This window comes from Ascaphus truei, chromosome 9 (assembly GCF_040206685.1).
Source record: "Ascaphus truei isolate aAscTru1 chromosome 9, aAscTru1.hap1, whole genome shotgun sequence".
Taxonomy (NCBI): domain Eukaryota; kingdom Metazoa; phylum Chordata; class Amphibia; order Anura; family Ascaphidae; genus Ascaphus; species Ascaphus truei.
Genome location: NC_134491.1, coordinates 29,055,699 through 29,079,818, shown reverse-complemented (window position 1 = coordinate 29,079,818; position 24,120 = coordinate 29,055,699). Strand labels below are relative to the sequence as shown.

Here is a 24,120-nt window from a genome sequence, read left to right as displayed (position 1 = left end):
GTGACCTAGGCGCCTGCAATTTGCGCCTAGGTCACTTCTTCTCTGTATACTCTATTGCGGCAGGTGTGGAGCCGTGGACCTGATTGGCAGCAATCTGTAGGGTTAGTGGTTTGAAGGGTTTATCACCTCTCAGTTGATTGATTGGCAAGGTGTATAGTTTATATACTCTACATCTAACTAAGTGTTTGGTGTTTGCGCTGTTGTATCTTGTTCTTTATATATATATATATATATATATATATATATATATATATATATATATATATATACATATACAGAGAGAGAAGAGAGAAGAGAGAGGAGAGAGCGCACGCCCCATAGTGTAAAACTGTAAATTTATTGAGGGGAAGGGGAGGAGGGGGGGTAAAAAATGCACTCACAAAGGTACAGAATAAAAAAGCATTTCGTGATAATAATCACCACCATCCAGTAGCTGCATTTAGTCCTTGGGGAACCCCCGATCACGAACGGGATAAGCCACAGTTCTAACAGATGTCCAGGGCAGGTGGATAGTGCTGCAACACGTTCCAAAGATAGTAAAGGGTAGCTCCTTGCTATCAAGCCTCTATGATGTCGGCGCTAGGATCGGTTCAACCCGGCGCACAGTGATGACGTAATGTCTATGCGTCCTGCGTGATGTGTGTGTGTGTGTGTGTGTGTGTGTGTGTTGACAGACAGTACATACAGTACTGGCAACTTTGTTTAATTGCCCACTCACCCTTACTTTTCTTTTACTATACTAACAGTCTTCCCATTTTTAAGATCTATTAAAAATAACCACCATTGTAAATTCTCAGAAAGGCTCCATAACTCAGCTCTCATCACAGCAGCATTGCAATCTCTGTAGCACCTTTACTTACAGATCATCCCCAAGAAGGCAGAGCAGGTTACTTATTCAATGGCATGATTTAATATGCAATTTAAAGCTGGATTTTGAAGTCTAAATTTGAAAGCTACTGTCCTGGTAATGACAGGGAGGGAGGGGGGGGGGTGAGAGGATGAAGGGATGGGGGTAACAGAGGATGAAGGGAGGGGGTGAGAGAGGATAAGGGGGGAGAGAGAGAGAGGATGAGGAGTGGGTGCAACAATCTTGGAATTTGTGGGAGGAGCATGGCCGCCGCCCCCCCCCCCGTCATGGCCGCGCCCCCCCCCCCGTCATGGCCGCGCCCCCCCCGTCTTGGCCGCGCCCCCCCGTCATGGCCGCGCCCCCCCCCGTCATGGCCGCGCCCCCCCCCCGTCATGGCCGCGCCCCCCCCCCCCCCCGTCATGGCCGCGCCCCCCCCCCCCCCCGTCATGGCCGCGCCCACCCGCCCCGCTTTGGCCACGCCCCCGGCGGTATAATCACTTTGTGACGGACCCGCGTTGTTCTGCACTGTATTCCTTCACCCCGTGACGCAGCGATATGTGCGGGGGGTGTGTGCGGGAGGAGTACCCGGACCGGGTGAGTGAGGCAGCGACACCGGCTGTGGATGTCACACTGTGTGCAGAGGAATGAGACTGTGATGTCACACTGTGCAGGGGAATGAGGCTGTGTGATGTCACACTGTGCAGGGGAATGAGGCTGTGTGATGTCACACTGTGTGCAGGGGAATGAGACTGTGTGCAGGGGAATGAGGCTGTGTGCAGGGGAATGAGGCTGTGTGATGTCACACTACAGGGGAATGACGCTGTGTGATGTCACGCAGTGTGCAGGGGAATGAGGCTGTGATGTCACAATGTGTGCAGGGGAATGAGGCTGTGTGCAGGGGAATGAGGCTGTGTGATGTCACTGTGCAGGGGAATGAGACTGTGATGTCACACTGTGCAGGGGAATGAGACTGTGATGTCACACTGTGCAGGGGAGTGAGACACTGACGTCACACTGTGCAGGGGAACGAGACACTGACGTCACACTGTGTGCAGGGGAATGAGACACTGACGTCACACTGTGTGCAGGGGAATGAGACACTGACGTCACACTGTGTGCAGGGGAATGAGACACTGACGTCACACTGTGTGCAGGGGAATGAGACACTGACGTCACACTGTGTGCAGGGGAATGAGACACTGACGTCACACTGTGCAGGGGAATGAGACACTGACGTCACACTGTGTGCAGGGGAATGAGACACTGACGTCACACTGTGTGCAGGGGAATGAGACACTGACGTCACACTGTGTGTAGGGGAATGAGACACTGATGTCACGCTGTTTAGGCCGGGGAATGAGCTTGTGTCATGTCAGGTGTGTGTGTGTGTGTGTGTGTGTGTGTGTGTGTGCGCAGAGGAATTTGATTGTGCCCCACTGTGTGCAAGAGAGCAAAGGGAGTCCCACTTTGTGTCAGATCTACAACAGGGTGCTAATCTTAAACACACCTTTATTCCCAGGCATATGAAAGTGTACCACCCTTTTGTGGATCTGGGCCTTTCTGTGTACAGATTGTATTGCAATGTGTGTAAAGGAGCATCCTATTGTATATGTGTATTGTGTACTCTGCATAGAGAGGCGTTAGGCAGTGCGTGTAGAGATGGATCAGATTGTGCTAATATCACGCTCTGCATGTAAATGGGGCATCAGATTAGATAGTAAAATAAGGGCATTGTCAGCACTATACAAGTCAAAATATTCTTTATTATTTTTATGAGAGAAAATGTGGGTTGAAACAGATCAGTTTTGTGATCCACTCAGCGCAGTTTCAGCCTGGGATCACTGGGGTTCAGTCTTGTTATGGCTGCAGTCAACCAGTGTCTCCACTGAACTGTCAAACTAGCTCCAATAATCCCCAGTACCTGGAAGGGTTCAGTCCACATCTTGTATTTCAAATTATTTTATAACCAAGACATAACACATAATAGATGAATGCAGGGGAGCGCAAACTTTTTGTGCTGCGCACCCTGTCTCTCTGGCCCCGGCTCTCACGCCCCCTGCCTGCCTTTATCCGCGTCAGATGACGCTGCGTGGGCGTGTGACGTCAGGTCACATGGTGCCGCGGCGTCAATAGACGCCGCGTTGCCATGGCGATGCAACACAGACTGCTGAATCCCGGTAAGTAAACAGTTGCAGGGGCCTCAAGCGATCCCCCGGCATTTTATTTAAATGCCTGGGGGAAGAGCGCGGGGCCTCTGCAACTGCCCTTGTCCCCCCAGCACAATCTCCTGCCCCCCCTGGGGGTCGCGCCCCCCACTTTGTGCACCGCTGGATTAATAGCACCCGCCTTGAATACAACAGGATGCTTCACACACATGGTATGCCCAGAGATTCTGTCACCATTTTATCCTGTAGCGCGATGGTCCCATTAACCCTAATAACTGTAGACTAAATCTCAACACCGTGCACAACCAGCCTGGATTAGGCCTCGGTCCCGCTGCGCTCGGTGGCGTGGGCGGCCATGTCGCGAGTTCCCCACCAGCAGGGGAATCCTGCTGAGCCGGTCCCGGTCTCCCCTGGCGGCACAGAGCACTACACGCTGTGGCGCGTCAGCCGCTAGGGGACACAAGAAAATGGTGATGTCTAGCGTTGACGCGTCACGTGGTGTGGCTGTGAGCCAATGGGGAGGGGAGGCTTCGGGAGGAGGAGAGGCTTCGGGGAGCGGGGAGGAGTGTGGAGTGAAAGCGTGAGTGCCTCTGTGTGTGTGCCTGAGTGCGTGAGTGCCTGCCTCTGTCTGTGTGTGTGTGTGTGTGTGTGTGTGTATGAGTGCCTGCGTGTGTGTGTGTTTAATACTTACCATCAGCAGCTCCAGCCCGAGTCCGTGGAGGGAGGGGGGGGAGAGTAGCGGGTCCCTCCGCTCAAGCCACGCCCCCCCCTCCCTGTCAATCCTCCCACTCCCGCCCACCTCCCGCTCCGGCTCCCGCTTACAACGCTTTGGCCAAAGGGTTAAACTAAATGACCCTATTTCAAGAGAATATATAAGTGTTTTACTGTGTATTTCTGTCATGTTGGATGTAGCATTGGGCTTCTCTGTCGTCTGTCGTAACTATATATGTGCTGATTTTTATTTTAGGGTACCACCTGCTTGGAGACAGGCTCATTTTTGCTGAACTATGTGAGCTGTGTTGAGTGCAATAAACGAGACTTTGTGCTGATCGCCAATAAATCAACAGAAGAAGAGGATGGAGAAGATATAGTCACGTATGATCGTAAGAGTTTTCTGCCTTTCCACTTGGCTCTATAGTGACCATCGTAGAACGCTGGGTATGAAAGGTTCTTACAGGGAAGTAGCAGGACTGATCGCTTTAATTGGTTATGTAAATGGATAATTGATGGCAACTGTGTGTGTGTATATACACACACACACACACACACACACACACACACACACACACACACACACACACACACACACACACACACACACACACACACATCTCTGTCTATATGTATATAGCCTGAATATGTGGAGAGAGAGAGAACCCTAAGGCAAAGGACAGATAAACAATTTATAGCGAAACACTCATGTTAAAATGCATTCAAATACATATAGGGGAACGGGGGGGAAACAAGGGATAGCAGAGGGATACAAAGTCCAGATATAGTCCCCATACAGTATGTGAGGAATGAATTCAATCCAAAAAAGTTCAGCAAAACGGTGTTTGAAGACAGTTTGGAAACGTGGAGGATAATATGCTGGATTGATGGTGAAAATACCAGCGTCTACTCCACTCAGATCGCTCACCAGCGTGTGCAGGGAGAAAGCTTGGAAAAAACAAGGGCTCGTAAGTTCCGCAGGGTAGCGAATAATGAAGGCAGATAATTAGAGTGGAGTAGACCCTGGTATTTTTACCTTCAATACAGCATATTATTCTCCACATTTCCACTTGTCCACGCTGTCTTCAAACACCATTTTGCTGAACTTTTTTGGATTTAAGTAATTCACACACACACACACACACACACACCTGTCTAAGAGATGTGAATGTTCTCACAAATGATCTTTTTATTTGCTATACAGTGGAGGTTTCTTGTCGCCTTTTTCACCAACCATAACTTAAAATGTATGTATGAGACATTCGAGATTAGAGATATACATGGCACTCCAGAATTAGAAAAATATAAAGATACATTTAACACATGAGACTATAAAATCTGAGCAACGTTTCAAGCAAAAAAACTACCCCGTTTCCAGCTCCACGAGCTATTTTTGTATTGTTATGATCCGGAGAGGTGAACACGGATCGTCCAGCGAGCACTTCTGCTACAGATACATTTCTATTCTTATTTCATTTACCTTCAGCAGTGTTTTCATGTGTGTGCGTGTGCGTGTGCGTGTGCGTGCACGCACGCTGGGGTTCCTGCTTCTCTATTTGTACCTCTCTTAAAGAAACAGACCATTCCACATTTTCTGTATGTAATAAAGCAACTTTGCTCCCTCTATTGGCCAACCTAGCTGTGGAGTGTGGGTGAATGTAGACTTGTACGAAGTAATTTTTTGTGTTATTTTATCATAATTAAAGCACCATTTTAAATATTGCAATCATTTTGTATTTTTCAGATATGTGTCAAAACTGCCATCATATAATTGCAAAGCATGAATACACCTTCAGTGTGGTGGATGACTATCAGGTACAAAAGATATACGTTCTGCTGTCCCCTATAGGACCTTCACATTAATTTGCTCAATGTTTTTTTGTTATCCTTTATTAGAAAGGTTGCACATGCAATGAAATAAACAATATTGCAAAATACAAAGGCCCTGATTATACATATGTTCGGTCAGACTATAGACTTGAAAATTTGCGCTCTCTAGTGGTCTGACCCGGAAGTCTTTCTTACTTCTGGTGTCTGTTGCTAAAGCGCGCTCCTCCCCTGCTGTCCTGCTCTGCTGTGTAACGGCTGCTGATTCCTCTGCCGGCTTCTGTTTAACGCCGAGGCCTGCCGCCGCAATACTATCTCCCCCACCTGTCTAAAGAGAGCGATGGGCCGCCGACAGGGGGGGCAAGAGCAGGCCTCCAAGAGCCCGGGCTATAGCTACGCCCCTGTTTACAACCCATTCAAGTAAATGAGGTGTAAGGTGTCTTCCAGCCTGGAAGGTGTCTTTGTGTGTGTGTGTGTGTGTGCAGTATATCTTTATTTATATAGGGCCATCCAGGTACATAACACGTCACAGCAGTAATACACATGACATATATTATTAATGGAACACCATGGGAATAAGCGCTTCAGACATGAAAGGGACTCCCTGCCCCTCAGCGTTTACAATCTAAGTGATAAGCAGGGCCAACTTTCAGAGATAGTCGGAGGGTATAATGGTAAGTGCTTGTGCAAGGGGTCACGGTCCGTGCATCTGAGATGTATAGTATCAGCCAGCAGAGCTACCCATACGCTTTGTTACACAGGTGTGTTTAAGAAAGATTCTAAAGCTGGAGAGAGGGTACCAGTCAGATATAGAGTAACACCGCATACTAAATATGCTTCTATAGGGAACGTAAAGTGTCGTCCATCACAGAAGGTGTCTTATGGAAGAGCGCCGCTTAGTAAAGCATATAGGCCAAAGTGTATTCAGTTATAACTTGTACAGTTAGTGAAACCTTTAATTGACTAACACAAGTGGTCCATAGATCTATTTTTCAAGAGCTCATACGACCTCAAGGCATATATCAAAGTGGGCATTGTAGCTGGAGGGTGTAGGAAAGTACTTCTCGTTGATTTTAATGGGAGTTCCTGCGAGATCGTACCACGATCGGCAGTATCGCAGTTTAATGAATAACCCCTAATGTGTGCTTTCTCTTTTACTTCTGTTCTAACTAATCACCAACCAGCAGTACAAAAGCCTGTCTTTCTTTTCTCCTAGGAGTACACCATGCTTTGTATGTTATGCGGCAGAGCGGAAGATTCTGTCAGCGTTCTGCCTGATGACCCACGACAGATGGCTCCACTATTCTAGAAATAATATATGAAACTGTAGTGTTTTTTTTTGTTTGTTGTTTTTTTTAAATATCTTTTTCCTTTAATGCTTTTGCTGTACTAATGTTAAATATAAACAAAAGGTAAACTTTCAACTTTTTAATATTCTGATTATACGGAGCGCTCTTATAGAAGTGTAAACATATTTTATAGCATATAGGTTTTGCTATGTATTAAACACAAATTACATCATTATTCCTAGATAGTTCTTACAAAAAAAGCAGGGAGTTGGTGTAAAAAAATCTTACAAATATTTAGGATTTTTTTTCTCTCTCTATTTTAGAAATCATATAAGTCAATGATTAGAAACAGAGAAATATGTCCATTTCTGTGGGCTACAAACATACTAAAATATAGCACTGAAAAGCATTAAGGCCCGTGCTCACTAAACTCTTCTGTCATAAGACACCTTGTTTATGACAGCAAACTGCTTGAAAAACATGGCCACATTGTATTGTTAAAATGCTTTCACAATTGTGCTTCATTTGTATAGAGTGGCGAAGAACTGTATGTAATATATGTCCCTTATGATTGGGCATCAGTACATATTAGCTAAGTATCCATTGACCTCTGCTTTCAGTTTCCATGGGCTATGAACTAGCGAGTGGAAGTACAGATGCATTGTGCACGGCTGCGCATAACTGGTGATTCTCTGCTTCTGCCCTTTTACCAAATTCTGACTTCAACATTTTCACTTGCGGTCTTTTGTTTTTATTTTATTAAAATGTCATAGCCATTAATTACAGCTCAGGGGACCCTGCTTCCTGCGTTTAGTGATACTTACCTCCAAAGGGGGTGTTGGTATCTACTGCAAGCTTAAAAGTCACGCGGGCCAATAGGAAGCTGCACCGGAAGCGGGGGCTTTGAAAAGCGGCCATTACGTGAACCCAGCAAGCAGTGTTGAGCAGCTACCATCACCCCCTTAAAGAGGTAAGTGTCTCTGGCATGCGGTGGTCCTCGCAGCTCAAAAGAATGAGGTTCACCTCAGGAGACCCGCCGGTTTCAAACCCATATTAAAAAAATTGTTAGAAAACAAACTGCCTGCTTGGATTGCCTCTTTAAAAGCATATTGTGTACAAGCATCATATAGCCCAAATATATTAAACAGGTTGATTCCATACAACGTGATGTAATCTTCATGCACAGTTCAATATCAAGGTATTTACATTTCACATCAATGTTGACAGGTGTGTGTTCTTATGCTAGGAGGTGTTTGCCAAGTTGGTAATCTATGGCATTGGTGTGCTATATTTATATACCTCTATATTATAAGTAAAAATGACTGCATTTTATTTATTCTAATGCACACGGTTGATATGTTTGCAGTGTCTTGTGTAGTTACATACCTCTAATCATACTTCTTAAGCATCATGTATGTGTGCACTTGACAACTGTGCATGAGTACCATAACGCACTGTGAAACAGGGTAAGGAGATGATCACATCACACCGCGATCAGCTGAAAACTGCCATTCAAGTTAATGGCAGTTTTATTCGATCGCCCCATAAGTGTCGCTTGACAACATATAGTGGAGATTAAAAGCAATCAGTCACGCAGCACATTATTACAAATATGCGTCTGGCAGCATGAAGGTTCCTATTCCACATGGGATGCAGACATCTACCCTATTCTGTAGAAAAGTTAATCTCTAGCCAAATGCCGCACAAATGAATGGCATCAAACTCTTCGCTAGCACGGGGAAGGTGTCTTCATAGAATATTTATATAGGGGGGAAAATCACTTTGTAATATGTGCTGTAACGCATTGGGGCTTTAAACTAAACAAGGAGTGAATTTTCATTTATAATCATTACCGTATCCAAATATTTTTTTATGTGTTTTAAACTTACACCTGTTTCAATGGGATTCCAAGAAAACGAGTCCCATCGTGATTACAGCTGCAGTAGCATTTTTGTTAGGGTCAGATTAATTCTAGGATAGTTGTATACTGTACACTATATATTGTGCCTTTTGCGTATTATTATTTTTTTTATACGAGGTACAATATTTCCTTTGCTGATAAGTAACTGGTACTGTACGTGACATTAACAAATCAGCTGCTTTTCATTCTACAGTGATCCCAGGAATTCAGACCCAATAAACAGAATACCACTGGGATAACGAGTTTAGCTTGTGCTCTCTTTACTTTATGATAATTTTGCAAGCCTGATACATTTCAGGTTATCATAACACTCCAGTGAACTGTTATAGAAATTATATTAAATGTTTTTTTTTTTTGCTTGTTTTAACGACCCAATGCACGCTCATTAAGGGGTTTACAAACTATTTTTATTATCTACACTAGAGGATAAAATTCCCACGGCCACAAGGTGGTGGTGTTGGCACTCAAACCAAATTTGCCCTAATCACTAGGTTAGTCCTTCTGATAAATTTTTTCATCTATTGGGTATGCCTTGTAGAGTTTATGCAAGTCCTCATTTTATGACTATAATTAAAGCTTCAGAATTCTCCTCTCTGAAGCATACAACATAGAATTTGACCTCAACCCTCCAGTGACTTCCAGTCTGAATAGTCTGCTTTTCTTTAGTGACCTGTGTAAATGGTCATATTGTATGACTGATTCGTATATCGGGAAGATTCCGGAGCACTAGAGCGGGCAGAAGAATCTACACTATACATGTTGTAGTCTCAATAAGACAACTGGTAAAGCACATTATGCTCTTTCAATGTGCAATAGGGCTGTTAGAGGTCTATTCACTAAATTTCGATAAGTGCCTTAACAATGGTTAAGTGCACTTTTCAAGCGATTTTGCATGTGTAACTATTCACAAAGCTTCAATAACATGGCAAAATCGCATGAAAACGACTTTTTTTAACCGGCGTTAACACTCTTGCTATTATAAATCTTGCGGTAGCTCCAAAAAATGCCGAAACGCAATTTTTTTGCCAGTACCTGCTATTCACAAAGAGTTGCAGAAGGAGTTAACCCCTTCATTATCTTAACGGTTACAACTGCCAAGGTAATGAAGGGGTTAACCCCTCCATGGCCTAAACACGCACCTTGGGGCAACTACCCCCTTCACCCACCCTCTCTACCACTAACACCACATAGGAATAGGTAAAAGTGCTATTAGCCAAAGATATCTTAATAGCGATTTTGCTCAAATAACTATTGCAGTGCAATACAATAAAATACATTACTATAATATATACATTACTATAAAACAAAACTCTAGCCATTTAATTCATTGATCGTCGTTGTGGTCATCTATGCCCTCAATGGGTCACATTGGCTAGGGGGTCCCAAAAGTACACAGTGACGGTGTCGTCCCTAGACCTTTTCACATTAATAACAATTAATTAGCCAGCGAGGACGGGTTGGAGCAGTAGCTCAATAGTAAAAAAAAAACTTTACATTTCTATGAAATATAATGATCTGCACCGTGGTATTTTTATATTTTCTCCTGAGATACACCCATTTGCAAAGAGATACTGGGATTGCTGCTAATGAAACATACCTGGGGTTTCCTGTTGTCTTATTTGGGAAATGTGAGTGTATACAGTAGGTTCTAACATTCACACATACACCACACATTGGAAGAAAGTATTAGCCGTATTTTGTATACTTTTCTCTCCTTTTATTTAGTTCTGGATCATTGCGCTCCCCTACGATTGAACACAGTATCTTCTTTCTATGCGTCTGAATCATCATTCGTTATCCATTGCTTATCTTATCGCTGAGTTCTCTTATTTTTGTGCAGTGGAATTCCCAAACATTTGGGATGACGCCAATATTTCCGTGATACAAACTTTTTTGTGACACACACACACACACACACACACACACACAAATGAAACAGTGACAAAGTGAATGAATAGGAAGAGAGAGATACTCCCAACCAATAGGCTGGTATTTACAAATTGTATAGTGATCATATTTTATTCACTAGCTGTATAGTGAGCAGGGTGTTTAATTAGAGACTTTGTAGCACAATATGGCTGCCAGAGAGTAGTACTCATGTTTGTCACTAGCTGAGACAGATTAATCTCAACTGTAGCTGACAGAATGTTTTGAACTGGAGAGGTTTGATACTGTAGTGTCCGCTATCCACCAGGGAGTTCAAATACCTGCCTATTGAGTTTTTTTTATTTTTTAACCTATTTGTTGTCCACGCCGTTTACTAAATAACTTTATTGTACACAACTTTTACAGCTATTAATCGCCAATGTAATTATCTAGTATTTCAATCTTTCAAAATGAAATGTAATCAATACAGAGAGATCAGGAAGCGTTCGGTGCCATACTGCCCCCCTCTTTCTCTCTCTCTGCCCCTGTCTCTCTGCCCCTGTCTCTCTGCCCCTTGTGTTATTCATGCTCTTGGCGTCACTAAAACCCGACGTGAGTTTCACTGCAGACCTGTAAGGATCGACGTTGGACCCTGCCACTGTGACGATACAGGTAAGCACTGCAGACCAGGGGGGCTACCCACAGGCGCCCTGCTGGCAGACACAGGAGTACCTCCAGGTTTGGGCTTAGGCCCCGCCCCGTGTCCCGCCCTGTGAGGCCACGGGTGACGCACCAAGCCGCGTCACGAGCACACAAGGGGTTAATCCCCACTGATCTCGGATCATCTGCGACCTAACTCCACCCCCCGTCTACCATTGGGCGGCTGCTTCCTAGTGGGCAGTACTCCATATTCCTGCCTGCAGCTCATTGGTCTAACCTCCTTTATATACCCAGCCAGCCCTCTGGGAAATTGTCTGAGCATAAGACTTCATTGCATACGAAGTGTTTACAACAATCCCAGCCTCCGTGTCTTGTACCTTGTATCAGCAGTTCTTGTTTCGTTCTTTGTCTGACCTTGGCTTGTACATGGACCCCGACCATCTCCGCTCCTGACCATGGCAAGTACTTACGATGATCCACACCTCTGCGACCCCTGACCACGGCAAGTACCTTCGACGATCCGTACCTCTCTGATCCCGGCTAGTACCTACGATGATCCGTACCTCTCCAATCCCGACCCAGCTAACGACGACCAATCTGCACTCAGGACCGCGGCTGGAGGTCGGTTTATTCAAACCCCACCTCGGCCTAACTGACACGTCCTGTTTGTGGTGAGCACTGCGTTACAAGACGAGCTTCTTCCGGGTGAAAAAAATTATTCTTTATCTGACCCATATCACTCATATTCTCTGTTACCCCAGCTATTCAGGGATATCACTGCACTAAACAGGACTGGGAACTGAGAGATAAGATAACCAACTGTTGGTGGTTTAGGCTCTTAGAAAGAAGAGACTGAACAAACAAATGGACGCACAACTTATATCTTACATTTCATTGAGACGAAATGGAATAGCTTTATAACAAACCGCTACTCTATATAGAGATCTAGGCCAGGGGTTAGCAAACTTTTTAGGCCGAGCCCCCCTTTTTAGCCATGAAATTTCACGGAGCCCCCCCTGCCTGGTGAAATCAAAATCACATGACCTCAGCACAAAGCCAATGAGGGCGAACTAGCTTTGTGACGCGTCTGCCACCCTCCCACCACGCAAGTTCACAAATCGCTTGGGCTGCAGGCGTGCGCGCAGGCAGTATACTAGTATTGGATCACTTTTTTTTATTGTTGACTGGCATCTGCTAATGTTTTTTTCTGGTGCACAAAGGCAATCCATTTCAGGGGGCATTCATCCACCTCTTTGCTACCTCCCTTCCCTCCCCCCCCCCTTTTTTTTCCTTCTCCCATTTGCTTTCCGAAGGGTCATCCACTCCTATCTACCAGTATTATTTATTTCCGTTTTAAATGCTGCCCAGGGATCAGGGATCCGCATAACCAAACTCAAGGGGGGTACTGATGGATCTTTCCTGCTGATCAATACTCCGAAGTGACCCCCCTGACCTAAAGAATAACCCTCAGCCCCCCAAAACTCCTCCTCCCAAGCCCCTAAATTCTGCCATCTCTGTCTGACCTTCATCCCTCTGTTTAGCTGGGGGGGGGGGGGGGGGATATTTGTCTAATAGCGTCCCCATTTATGCTGTATTATTAATCTCTCTCCCCACCACATCAGGACCTCTCTCCCCCAGTCTCTCCCTCTCCCAGTATTTCTCACTCCCCCTCCAGTGTCTCTCTATCCCTCCCCTCAGTGTCTCTCCTTCCCCCTGTTCCCCCCAGTGTGTGTCTCTCCCCCTCCCCCTAGTGTCTCTTTTACTCCCTCCCCCAGTGTCTCTCTCACTCTCCCTCCCCACAGGTGTCTCTCCCCCCAGCCATTGTGTGTCTCTTCCTCCCACAAGTGTCTCTCTCTCCCTCCAACCAGCGTGTCTCTCCCTCCCCTCAGTGTCTCTCCCTCCAGCCAGCGTCTCTTCCTCCCACCAGTGTCTCTCACTCTCCCTCCCCCCATTGTCTCTATCTCCCTCCAGCCAGTGTGTCTCTCCCTTCCCTCCAGTGTATTTCTCTCCCCCAATATGTCTCTCACCCCATGTCTCTCTTTCATCCTCCCTCCCCCTCTCCATAACATACTTTAACCCTCCCTCCCCCTCTCCGTGTCACACACTCACCCTCCCTCCTCTCCATGTCACACACTGTCGCACACTCACAATCTCTCATTTTTATCGTGCTGCAAGCAGCAAGGCAAACGAGGTGCTGCATGAGATGTGTAGCACAGCGTCACCTAATGGATGAAAGAGAAATTGCAGCTACAGACTGCTTTTCTCTCTGCTCCTGGCAAAATTGCCGCCCGCTACCTGCGCCCCCTCCCCTCCAAAATAATATTGTGCCCCCCAGTTTGCGCACTGCTGACCTTGGCTATACCTGTGTAACAGTGTTTCCCCCACCCTCTGGGAGATTCCCCGGTTACCAGGTGTGTAGTGATGCTGAGTAGCTGTTGCTCACAGAAGGTCTGAGAACCCGCCAATGTTATTGGGGAAGACAGGTCAGGCTTTAGGGGGGATAGCTGGTTCCCCCTTCACTCATAGTTCAGGGCCTCCATCTGCTACAGGCTCCAGGAGTGCTGAAGGCAGCCCCAGCGGAAGATCTCTCGGGTACTCCCCCTGATAGACTGGAAACTCAGCAGGAGTATATTTTGTAACCGAAACAGTAAACAGAACGGAACAGTATTCTCTCAGTAAAGAATACACCAAACGGTCTGCAACTGCATACACTAACCTGGTGACCTGCCTTAGGATGGTCCCTGGACTCAACCCCCAGGCATGGTCCCTAGAGGTCGGTCCTAGCTCTTCCCCTACTCCCTGATGGAGCAGGGGGCATGGTCCTCCCTCCCACTCCCCTAAGGGAGGGTATAGAAAGTGACAGAGCCCTGCACACCTCTTCTGTGAGACCAGTCTCTCAAGGGAGAGACAACTGGCTCAATTTAGGAAGTGCAGCACCTTAAGTACTCTGGGGGAGGGTTCAAGGTCTGAGCACAGGATTGGGCAGAACACAGGCCTTGTCCCACCTCCCCCTGTCACTCAAGGAAGCTGCTCACTGCTGGGGAAAACCCAGATTGGGCCTAACACTGCCTGCACTGTACCAGGAATTACATGTTAGGCAGGGCAGGGTAGTAGCCAAAACCACACATGGCTACACCTGTATCGGAGATTCACACTCATATCGTTTTTAACAGTATATATACCCCGTATAGGGGTCGGTTCTTTATGAATTAATGCCTCAGTACTCCTAGAATTGCACACCTCCTTTATAAATAAATATATTCTCAATTATATTGAGTGGAGCAGGGCATTTTTATAGTTTAAGTATATTTTTGCAATCCAACCTTTTCACTCAAATTTGAAAAGTATTTTGATCTTCTAAATCCCTTTTCCTGCCCGTGATGGTCTGTCATATAAACACATTCAATGAATACCTTGTGAGGTGTGCTACTTCCCTATTCGCAAAACGCAACCTGAACTACAAGCGTGAAGCTCAGCTTTGGAAAACACCTACAGTATAGCCACACTCTCTCCGAACACTTCCCACAATTTTCAATTAGCCCCAGTATCTGAAGAAATGACAGAATCATTCCTCAAATTAAAGCTAAGCAGCCAATGTGTACCTGACCTACTGCAATCACAGTTCCCATGACACGGTGCCCCAGCCATTGCCATATCGCTTGCTTCCCTAATCAACTCTATCCTGTCTGCAAGCTATATACTCAGACGTGGAAAATCACCAGAGTTGTCCCAATCTTCAAAAGTGGGGACAAAACATTGTTGCAAACTACAGGTCAATCTCTTCTCCCAATACTATCCAAAGTCATGGGAAAATGTGCCCACTCCCAATTAAGCGATTACTATACCAAGACAAATTTCCCTAACCAATTCCAATCTGGCTTTCGCCCCAAACACTCCACCGTAACTACCCTGCTAAAAGTTTGATACTGTTGACCATGTTATGTTGTTAAACAAACTCCAGTGCTCTGGAATAGGGAAACATGCTTTAAACTGGTTTCACTCCTACCTATCAGGTAGATGCCAATATGTGTCTATCTCATGCTTTAACTCAAACCCCTCGGATATCACCTGTGGTGTCCCGCAAGGCTCTGTTCTGGGGGCCCTACTCTTGTCAGATCTACCTGCAGCTTGTACAGAATCTCTAATACACATGTATGCGAATGACACGATCTTATACACACATAACCCTGGCCTCTCTGACCTTGAACACTAACTGATTTTTCGAGACTTGAAAACTGGATTTCCCAAAACAAACTATTTTTAAATACTGACAAGAGTGTAACAATGGCATTTGGGACAAAGGCTACATTTCTATCTCCAATGACGGATCTACTGACACGTTCTCCATGCCATTCCACAGCTGAGTGACTGACACACTCGCCATTCCACAGCTGAGTGACTGACACACTCTCCATGCCACAGCTGAGTTACTGACACACTGCATGCCATGCCACAGCTGAGTTACTGACACACTGCATGCTATGCCACAGCTGAGTTACTGACACACTCTCCATGCCACAGCTGAGTTACTGACACACTCTCCATGCCACAGCTGAGTTACTGACACACTCTCCATGCCACAGCTGAGTAACTGACACACTCGCCATTCCACAGCTGAGTGACTGACACACTCGCCATGCCACAGCTGAGTAACTGACACACTCGCCATTCCACAGCTGAGTGACTGACACACTCGCCATGCCACAGCTGAGTTACTGATACACTCTCCATGCCACAGCTGAGTGACTGACACACTCTCCATGCTATGCCACAGCTGAGTGACTGACACACTCTCCATGCCACAGCTGAGTGACTGACACACTCTCCATGCCACAGCTTGAGTGACTGACACACTCTCCATGCCATGCCACAGCTGAGTGACTGACACACTCGCCATGCCACAGCTGAGTGACTGACACACTCTCCATGCCACAGCTTGAGTGACTGACACACTCTCCATGCCATGCCACAGCTGAGTGACTGACACACTTTCCATGCCACAGCTGAGTGACTGACACAATCGCCATGCCACAACTGAGTGACTGACACAATCGCCATGCCACAGCTGAGTGACTGACACACTCGCCATGCCACAGCTGAGTGACTGACACACTCGCCATGTCACAGCTGAGTGACTGACACACTCTCCATGCCACAGCTGAGTGACTGACACACTCTCCATGCCACAGCTGAGTGACTGACACACTCTCCATGCCACAGCTGAGTGACTGACACACTCTCCATGCCACAGCTGAGTGACTGACACACTCTCCATGCCACAGCTGAGTGACTGACACACTCTCCATGCCACAGCTGAGTGACTGACACACTCTCCATGCCACAGCTGAGTGACTGAAACACTCCATGCCACAGCTGAGTGACTGACACACTCTCCATGCCATTCCACAGCTGACAGTATGTGCTTCCCTTATACAGAGAATATCTCAGCCCCTTAGGAATGTCCCATGCTCATTTGCTGATAATTTTATTTTTGTAACAGGGCGGGTCTTGTCCCAACGAAATGTGGATGGCAGTGTGAAAGAAAAATACTTTCCCCCCCAGCTGTTCTTTCTCCTTTGTCCTTATCTTCCACTAGCACCATCAGCTCGAGTTTGAAAGCTGGTCGACGGAAAGGTAAACCATATTTCTTATTTTCCCCTTGTAAATAATAACATTAATAGTTCTGGAGGAAGAAAATTTTGCAGCTTTTGTGTCCTCATTTATAATAGCAGGTACAGTGTGCGTGCGTGAATGTGTATATATATATATATATATATATATATATATATATATATATATTTTTTTTTTTAATATATACACACTGTATATGCATGCACTACATAATGCAAAATAATTATTTTACTCATATTCAACGTTTCTGCATATATATATATATATATATATATATATATATATATATATATATATATATATGCGCTGGTGCATCTATTTTTTATTTAAAACCCCAGAGTACAACTACTTTTTTATTCACAGACCAATCGTTCCACTTTGTATTGAAAGAAAATGGACTTGTTTTATGAAACCTCTCCACCTTCCTTCTTTCTACCCGTAAATGTTGTGGAAGTGTTTCTGAAATGTGGTCAAAATAGCCTTTAAGTTAGAGAGTCTGTTGAAGTCAGAAAGAATCCCGCTACCTCAACACGTGTGTGTATATGTCTGTCTATCTATCTATCTATCTATCTATCTATCTATCTATCTATCTATCTATCTATCTATCTATCTATCTATCTATCTATCTATCTATCTATCTATCTATATCTCAGGTGGCTGTTCTAGTTCTTTTATTTCCTCGATTTAGACTATTAGATGTGTGTGGATATTTACATGTATAGTATGTATGTGCTAGGATTCTGTTATATATAGAAACGATGGATGTTGTTGAGGCACTCACATGAACCGAGTTGTGGTACCTTTTGCCAGATATCAACAACTGTTTATAAAATGATTAGGAATTGTGTTGGAATACTAGCATGGAGGGTATATAATGTATGCTTTTTCTGTCACATTTAATTATTTAACAAAATATTATTTATTGTATAAGTTTTTTTTCTTCTGGGTGTGCTAAGGATAAACTTAGTGTGGGCAAAACTATTACTAATTATACACACAATGCCAACTTTTGTCTGTAACCCAACGTGTTATAGAATCAAGAGTAGCGTAAAACTAAAAATGAAACATGATGACACATAACCACTTTCCCAGCAACTACGCACACGAGGAGTGTGCTTGACAGCCAGAAATGACTTTGGCTCAATAAACAAGTCTTGGAATAGACCTTAAGAAAGAAGCCACCTGACCTTTCATTCTGGAATACATTGTAAGTTCCTCAGGGCTGAGATTAATTGCGCTGTACAATGCTACTTTATAGAAAAACAAAGCCAACGAAGAGACGTTGATTTGGAGATGAGGAAAAGGTATTTCTTTCCCTATAATTGAAACATGAATATGATGCAGTAAGCAATGATATTGAAAGTCCTTTATCTGCCTCCAGTTCCACTTTGAGACAAGATATCTAATTAAACTTATCAGAGAGATGCTTGTTAAGTTTGTCAGCATGCATTTGTGTGGTGCCTTCTACTCCAGGTAGGGTTACCAGGGGGACTTCTCCAAAAAATACTGGTTACAATGGTGAAAGGCATGATGCGCTCGAGACACACATCACACACCTGTCACCTCTCCATGCTGTTTCCTCCTCCCCTTGGCCCCAAATCCAGGGCTCCTGACACCTCCTCGTGATTGGCTGCATTACCCAACAGCAGCCAATAATGATGGAGGAAGCTGCCCAGCCCCCTAGCAACAGCCCTGCGCTCTCCCTGCTCGGGGAAATCCCATGGCCGCCCCAGACTGGTCAGGTCACAATTTCCAGAGAGGTAATACTGGACACATACATGTCCAGTATTACCTCTAATTTGTTACTGGACAGAGTGTCCAAATAGAAAAGGCTGTTTCAATACTGGACACCTGGTAACCCTAATCAGTAGAGACATTCTGTGCAGTAGCGTTTCATCTAGAATTTGTTAGTATGATAGATTAAAATAGGGGTCTGGCAAGGAGGCATCTCCTTGGGAATTCAATAGTGTTTCTGTGGTTCAAGTAAATGTAACAGATGGTTAAAAGTATAAACAAAACCTGCTAAATGTTACTGTCCTTCAGTGTTTTATACCTTGCCTGATCCCAGGATTAATGAGATGAGGCTGGAGGAGCATATTTATCATCAATAATGCTTTATATAAAAGCATATTCATTTTTAAGCGGATTGGGTCCAGATCATGAAATACATTTTTAACGCGTTAAAGGAGTAATCTAAGTAGGCAATTTTGTATTTATTTTTAACATAGTATTGAAGCAGGGGGTCTCCGGAGCTGAACCCCATTCATTTCAGCTCTGGGGTCCCCCTGCTTCCAGAAATACTTGCCTTCAACCCGGGTTAGTATAATAATGGGAAAATTACACGTTGTTACATACTATGTCAGGCAAAAAAAAGAATCTTGTTTTGTACTTTTGGACCATTTTAAAAATTGCCAGTAATGTAAATTTGGCGGCGGGGGGGGGGGGGGGGGGGGAGGGAATGTATGTGGAGGAAACACCATACGTGTCTGTCCTTCAGCGCCCTGTGATATATCGGCGAAAACATGTCTTCATTGTGTGGTCAGCAATTTTACACTGCTTAAAACCCACACTGTCAGCAATTTGAGCTCAGTAATAACTTACATATCTGATGCAGAGTTGCATTAAGGAGATTCAATTTGCGTCTCCGAGGATTTTAAAAATGTTTACAAATTTCTGAAAACTTTTGCTGAATTTGTCAGTGTTGATACATTTTTTAAAAGCCACTAAATCTCTCTACTTTCTTTTTAGAAATCACATATACAGTATAGTTCTGAAGGTCCCCATAAAGGGCAGTCATGTGACAATAATTCATGTATAATGTAACAGAATTTCAAGCGAATTTCAATCTTTTTGTCGGGCACATTTTTAACACAGATTCATAATATGGGATGTGTTGTTTTCGGAGGAAATTTTCTGCAGCGCGAATATCTGATGTTTACAATGAATGCAAATATGCACATACAAAAGTTGCATTACAAATCACTTTACAATCCACGCTGCACATAGCACACGTTTTGTCTTAATTTCTTGGCTTTCAATACAGCTACCATTGCAAGCTTGAATTATAATTTTATATTTAATTTCAAACCGTAGTTTAAACATCAAACCACAGTTTTTCTCAAAAAATATCTTTAATGTCAAATATCAGTTTGCAGATACATCTTTTTTTGCCTTTAAATTATATATATATATATATATGACACAGGTACACATTGCTTTGATTACATTGTTACACTTTGCTTTGATTGCACAGGTACACTTTGCTTACACAGGTACACATTGCTTTGATAACACGGGTACATGTTGCTTTGATTACATTGTTACACTTTGGTTTGATTACACAGGTACACTGTGCTCAGCGGTTTCCATTTTTAGGCCCAGGACATAGTGCACTCAGCGTCGCTGAGCCGCACTGAACAGATGCACAAAGCCCCTGCATCTGTTATCAGTGTGGCTATTGTTTCTCCCTCAGCATGCGCGCTGATGCGTGCGGAGGCTGAGAAACTTCCCTGAGACAGGCAAGTTTGAAATTTGCCGCTCGGGAAAGAGGAAGAGCGGTCACGTGACCGCTCCCATCCAATGGTTCTGCAGCCGGTCCGGCATTGTAAGCACAGAGGTGTATGTGTGTATGTGTGTGTGTGTGTGTGTGTGCGCGTGTGTGCGTGCGTGTGTGCGTGTGTGTGCGCGTGCATGAATATATTTATCAAAGTTGCACAATGTTAATAAATAATTTATTCTCACAACATGTCGTTTTTTTTTAATTTTTAAAATATTATATAATATACACACACACACATATACACACACACACAGGTTCCCCAGTGACACACAAACACACAGACCACTTCAAAGTGACACACACACACACACTGACAGCTACCAAGTGACACACACAGTGATACCCGCCTCCCAAGCGCTTGCTGTCTCCTCTGCCAGGACAGCAAAAAGCTCCTGGTAGAGCGAGCGGCAGCACCTAAGCGCTTACTATGTCCCAGGCCTAATTACAAAGAATGTTTTGCCATATTTCCAAGCCGTTAAGCCACATGACACTTTATTGCCCCACATGACACTTTATTGCCCCACATGACACTTTATTGCCCATTCATGTGAGTATGCTGTGCAGTACCTCATGGTGGATTGGGATGTAAAATGTCTCATGGCTCTGCACAGTGTTGTACAGCTTAGCGCCACTTAGTAAACATGGGCCATACTACACTGACACACAGCACTTTGCAGCATACAGAGGCCCTGCTCTACAAACCACACAGACGCACATTGCTCTTCATATTATACAGGGACAACTTGTTCTGTGTCCTAGCGATTGAATAAAACAATGCCTAGAAATTGACCAAGAAGGCACGAAGAGCACATAGAATACTTTAAATAAATCAATATCAATAACGCCATAATCTTTGGGATAAAGACAAACGCTGCTTTGTGTGCACTTAGGTGTAAGGGCATATTACTAAGCAAGTGCTACTCTGTAAGACACCTTCTAGCACGGCTAAGTAACTGGGCTGTAAGGTGTCTGCCAGCATGGAAAGTGTCACGGAGTAGCACCTCTTGGTAGATATGGGCCTGAATGCACTGGTGGATGTACGTATCCAGTGAATAAGCTGCAGCTTACAGCCTCGCAATTTCAGGGCCTCCAAATACTATTTTTGAAGTGAAACTTCCTTAGTGGCACCTCATTCGTGATGGGGCAAAAATGAATTGTGGAGACAGAAATGAAACGGATGTGACGTCAGTGCTGGCAGTTGAGGCCGGGCTGTGTTCTGGCTCAGCCCGACCCCAACACTGACATCACACCCGCTCCACAAATCAGATGCGGCGCCGCTCCTAATCACCTCCACCCCCCCCCCCCCCCGAGCCCCACACCCCCCACAAACCGTGACATATGCGGCGGCGATAGCCGCCGCTCCTAACGGCCGCTGCCATGCCGCGCAGCCTCTCTCTTCCCTACCTCCGCTTTCCTGCGTCCCGCTGACTGAGCGCCACCGGGGTGTGAGGGGGGTGGGGGGGTGTGAGGAGAGACTCAGGCAGAGCCGCCGCGGGTCCGCAGCTCTGCCTGTCTGTGAGGGGAGGAGAGACTCAGGCAGAGCCGCCGCGGGTCCGCAGCTCTGCCTGTCTGTGAGGGGAGGAGAGACTCAGGCAGAGCCGCCGCGGGTCCGCAGCTCTGCCTGTCTGTGAGGGGGGGGGGGGAGGAGAGACTCAGGCAGAGCCGCCGCGGGTCCGCAGCTCTGCCTGTCTGTGAGGGGGGGGGGGGAGGAGAGACTCAGGCAGAGCCGCCGTGGGTCCGCAGCTCTGCCTGTCTGTGAGGGGGGGGGGAGGAGAGTCTCAGGCAGAGCCGCCGCGGGTCCGCAGCTCTGCCTGTCTGTGAGGGGGGGGGGGAGGAGAGTCTCAGGCAGAGCCGCCGCGGGTCCGCAGCTCTGCCTGTCTGTGAGGGGGGGGGGAGGAGAGTCTCAGGCAGAGCCGCCGCGGGTCCGCAGCTCTGCCTGTCTGTGAGGGGGGGGGGGGGGAGGAGAGTCTCAGGCAGAGCCGCCGCGGGTCCGCAGCTCTGCCTGTCTGTGAGGGGGGGGGGGGGGGAGTCAGGAGAGAGGGGGCAGGACACAGAAAGAGAGACACACATACAGTGGCAGACACACACACATACATATATACACACACACACACACACACTGACTGACACATACACACACACTGACTGACACACATACACACTGACTGACACACACACACACACACACACTGTCTGACACATACACACTGACTGTGAATAGGTTAGGGGGATGTGTGAGGTGCAGGGGGGCTGCGCATACGTCACACGGTCACACGCACGCACACGGTCACACACACACGCACATGGTCACGCACAGTCACACGCACACACACACAGTCACACGCACACACACACAGTCAGTCGCACACACAGTCAGTCACGCACACAGTCAGTCGCGCGCACACGCACTGTCACGTGCACCGTGCACTGTCACGCGCACACGCACTGTCACGCGCACAGTCACACACAGTCACACAGTCACACGCACAGTCACACACACAGTCACACAGTCACACAGTCACACGCACAGTCACACGCACACAGTCACACGCTCACACATACAGTCACGCACACACACACACACACACGAGGAATTCACGCTTAGTGCAAATACAAGGGATGGGCATGCATGTTCTAAGTCAAATTTATTTGCGTTTTGTCAATGAAATTGTATTTTGATTTTAATTAAAACATCACCAATACAAATACAATTTCTGTGACAAAAGTCAAAGAAGTTTCACTTACTATGCGCGTGCACAGCACACACAGCTTTTTTTTTTTCTTCTTTCAAATACCTATAATATATTTGAGGAACCCCGAAAATACAAAAGGGTCTATTCAAGCTAAAAATAAATTAGACTAAAATCAATAGTGGTTTGAATCTTTAGTAACAAAAGTTGAATGGACGTTAAAAACAACCTACTGTGTTTCATGTAAAGACGGACAACAGCAACGCAATAAGATTTCGCAGAAGAACATCATGGTTTAGTTCTTTCACTTCATATCCACAGTCCCTGTTTTGTTAAAATCAGCAAAACAGGCTGCACTGCATTTAAATAAATATGTATTTTTAATTATAGGATTGAAGCAGTGGATCTCCGGGGCTGGCCTGTGTTTATTTTAGCTCTGGGGACCGGCTGCTTCCAGAGATACTTACCTCCGTAGTGTGCCTAACATCAAGGCGGCTTTAAATGTCCCACGTCACGCAGGAAGCCGTGACATCATCCAGTGTAGCTTCCTATTGGTCCGCGCGACCGGGGCATTTAAACGCCCCAGGGGTAAGTGCCGCTACAGAGGTAAGTATCTCTGGAATCTCAGGACCGCTTGCTTCAATCCTGTAATAATAATTAAAAAAAAATGTTTTTAAATTGCAATGCAGCTTTAATTTCTGGGAATGGACTCACACCACCTTTCAATTGTGAGGAATACCCCAAACAGTCCACAGCAGTAACGTCGCCCCGCCCCCTCCTGGCTATTTGAATCCTTTCTTTAAAAAAAAGTTTAGTTTGTCATCAAACCATGTTTTCTGTTCAGTTTGCCACCAACCTGTGTGCGAGTGGTGTCCTTCTTCGGGCTCTCGTTGAGGTAGGTAGATTTATTATAAATGTAAAACATGGCAATTGAAACAATTGTTTCTCTCTTGC

The 24,120-nt window shown here is 45.6% G+C and overlaps 2 protein-coding genes across 4 annotated transcripts in view; both read left to right on the top strand.

The window, feature by feature from the left end:
• The first annotated feature begins 1,293 nt into the window (after nucleotides 1-1,293).
• CHURC1 (churchill domain containing 1) lies at nucleotides 1,294-7,916 on the top strand. The gene is made up of 4 exons (XM_075614182.1): nucleotides 1,294-1,441; nucleotides 3,980-4,115; nucleotides 5,468-5,538; nucleotides 6,767-7,916. Exons 1-4 carry the CDS (start codon nucleotides 1,403-1,405, stop codon nucleotides 6,857-6,859), a joined length of 339 nt encoding a protein of 112 aa, XP_075470297.1. The 5' UTR covers nucleotides 1,294-1,402; the 3' UTR covers nucleotides 6,860-7,916.
• Nucleotides 7,917-16,773: 8,857 nt separating this feature from the next.
• The window catches only part of SPTB (spectrin beta, erythrocytic), a 98,011-nt gene continuing 90,664 nt past the window's right edge, over nucleotides 16,774-24,120 (top strand). Inside the window, exon 1 of one of the 3 annotated variants that reach the window (XM_075614177.1) lies at nucleotides 16,774-16,920. The gene's annotated coding sequence lies outside the window, so the exon portion shown is untranslated. Of the gene's footprint in view, nucleotides 16,921-18,198; nucleotides 18,222-23,983; nucleotides 24,062-24,120 lie in introns of those variants that run through there. The other 2 variants (XM_075614180.1, XM_075614178.1) reach the window with 2 other exon arrangements.

Coding starts and splice junctions, on each gene's coding strand:
- CHURC1 (XM_075614182.1), top strand. CDS start 1,403: ATGTGCGGGGGGTGTGTGCGGGAGGAGTACCCGGACCGG. Junction 1,442..3,979: donor GGGAGGAGTACCCGGACCGG/GTGAGTGAGGCA, acceptor TTTTTATTTTAG/GGTACCACCTGCTTGGAGAC. Junction 5,539..6,766: donor GTGTGGTGGATGACTATCAG/GTACAAAAGATA, acceptor CTTTTCTCCTAG/GAGTACACCATGCTTTGTAT.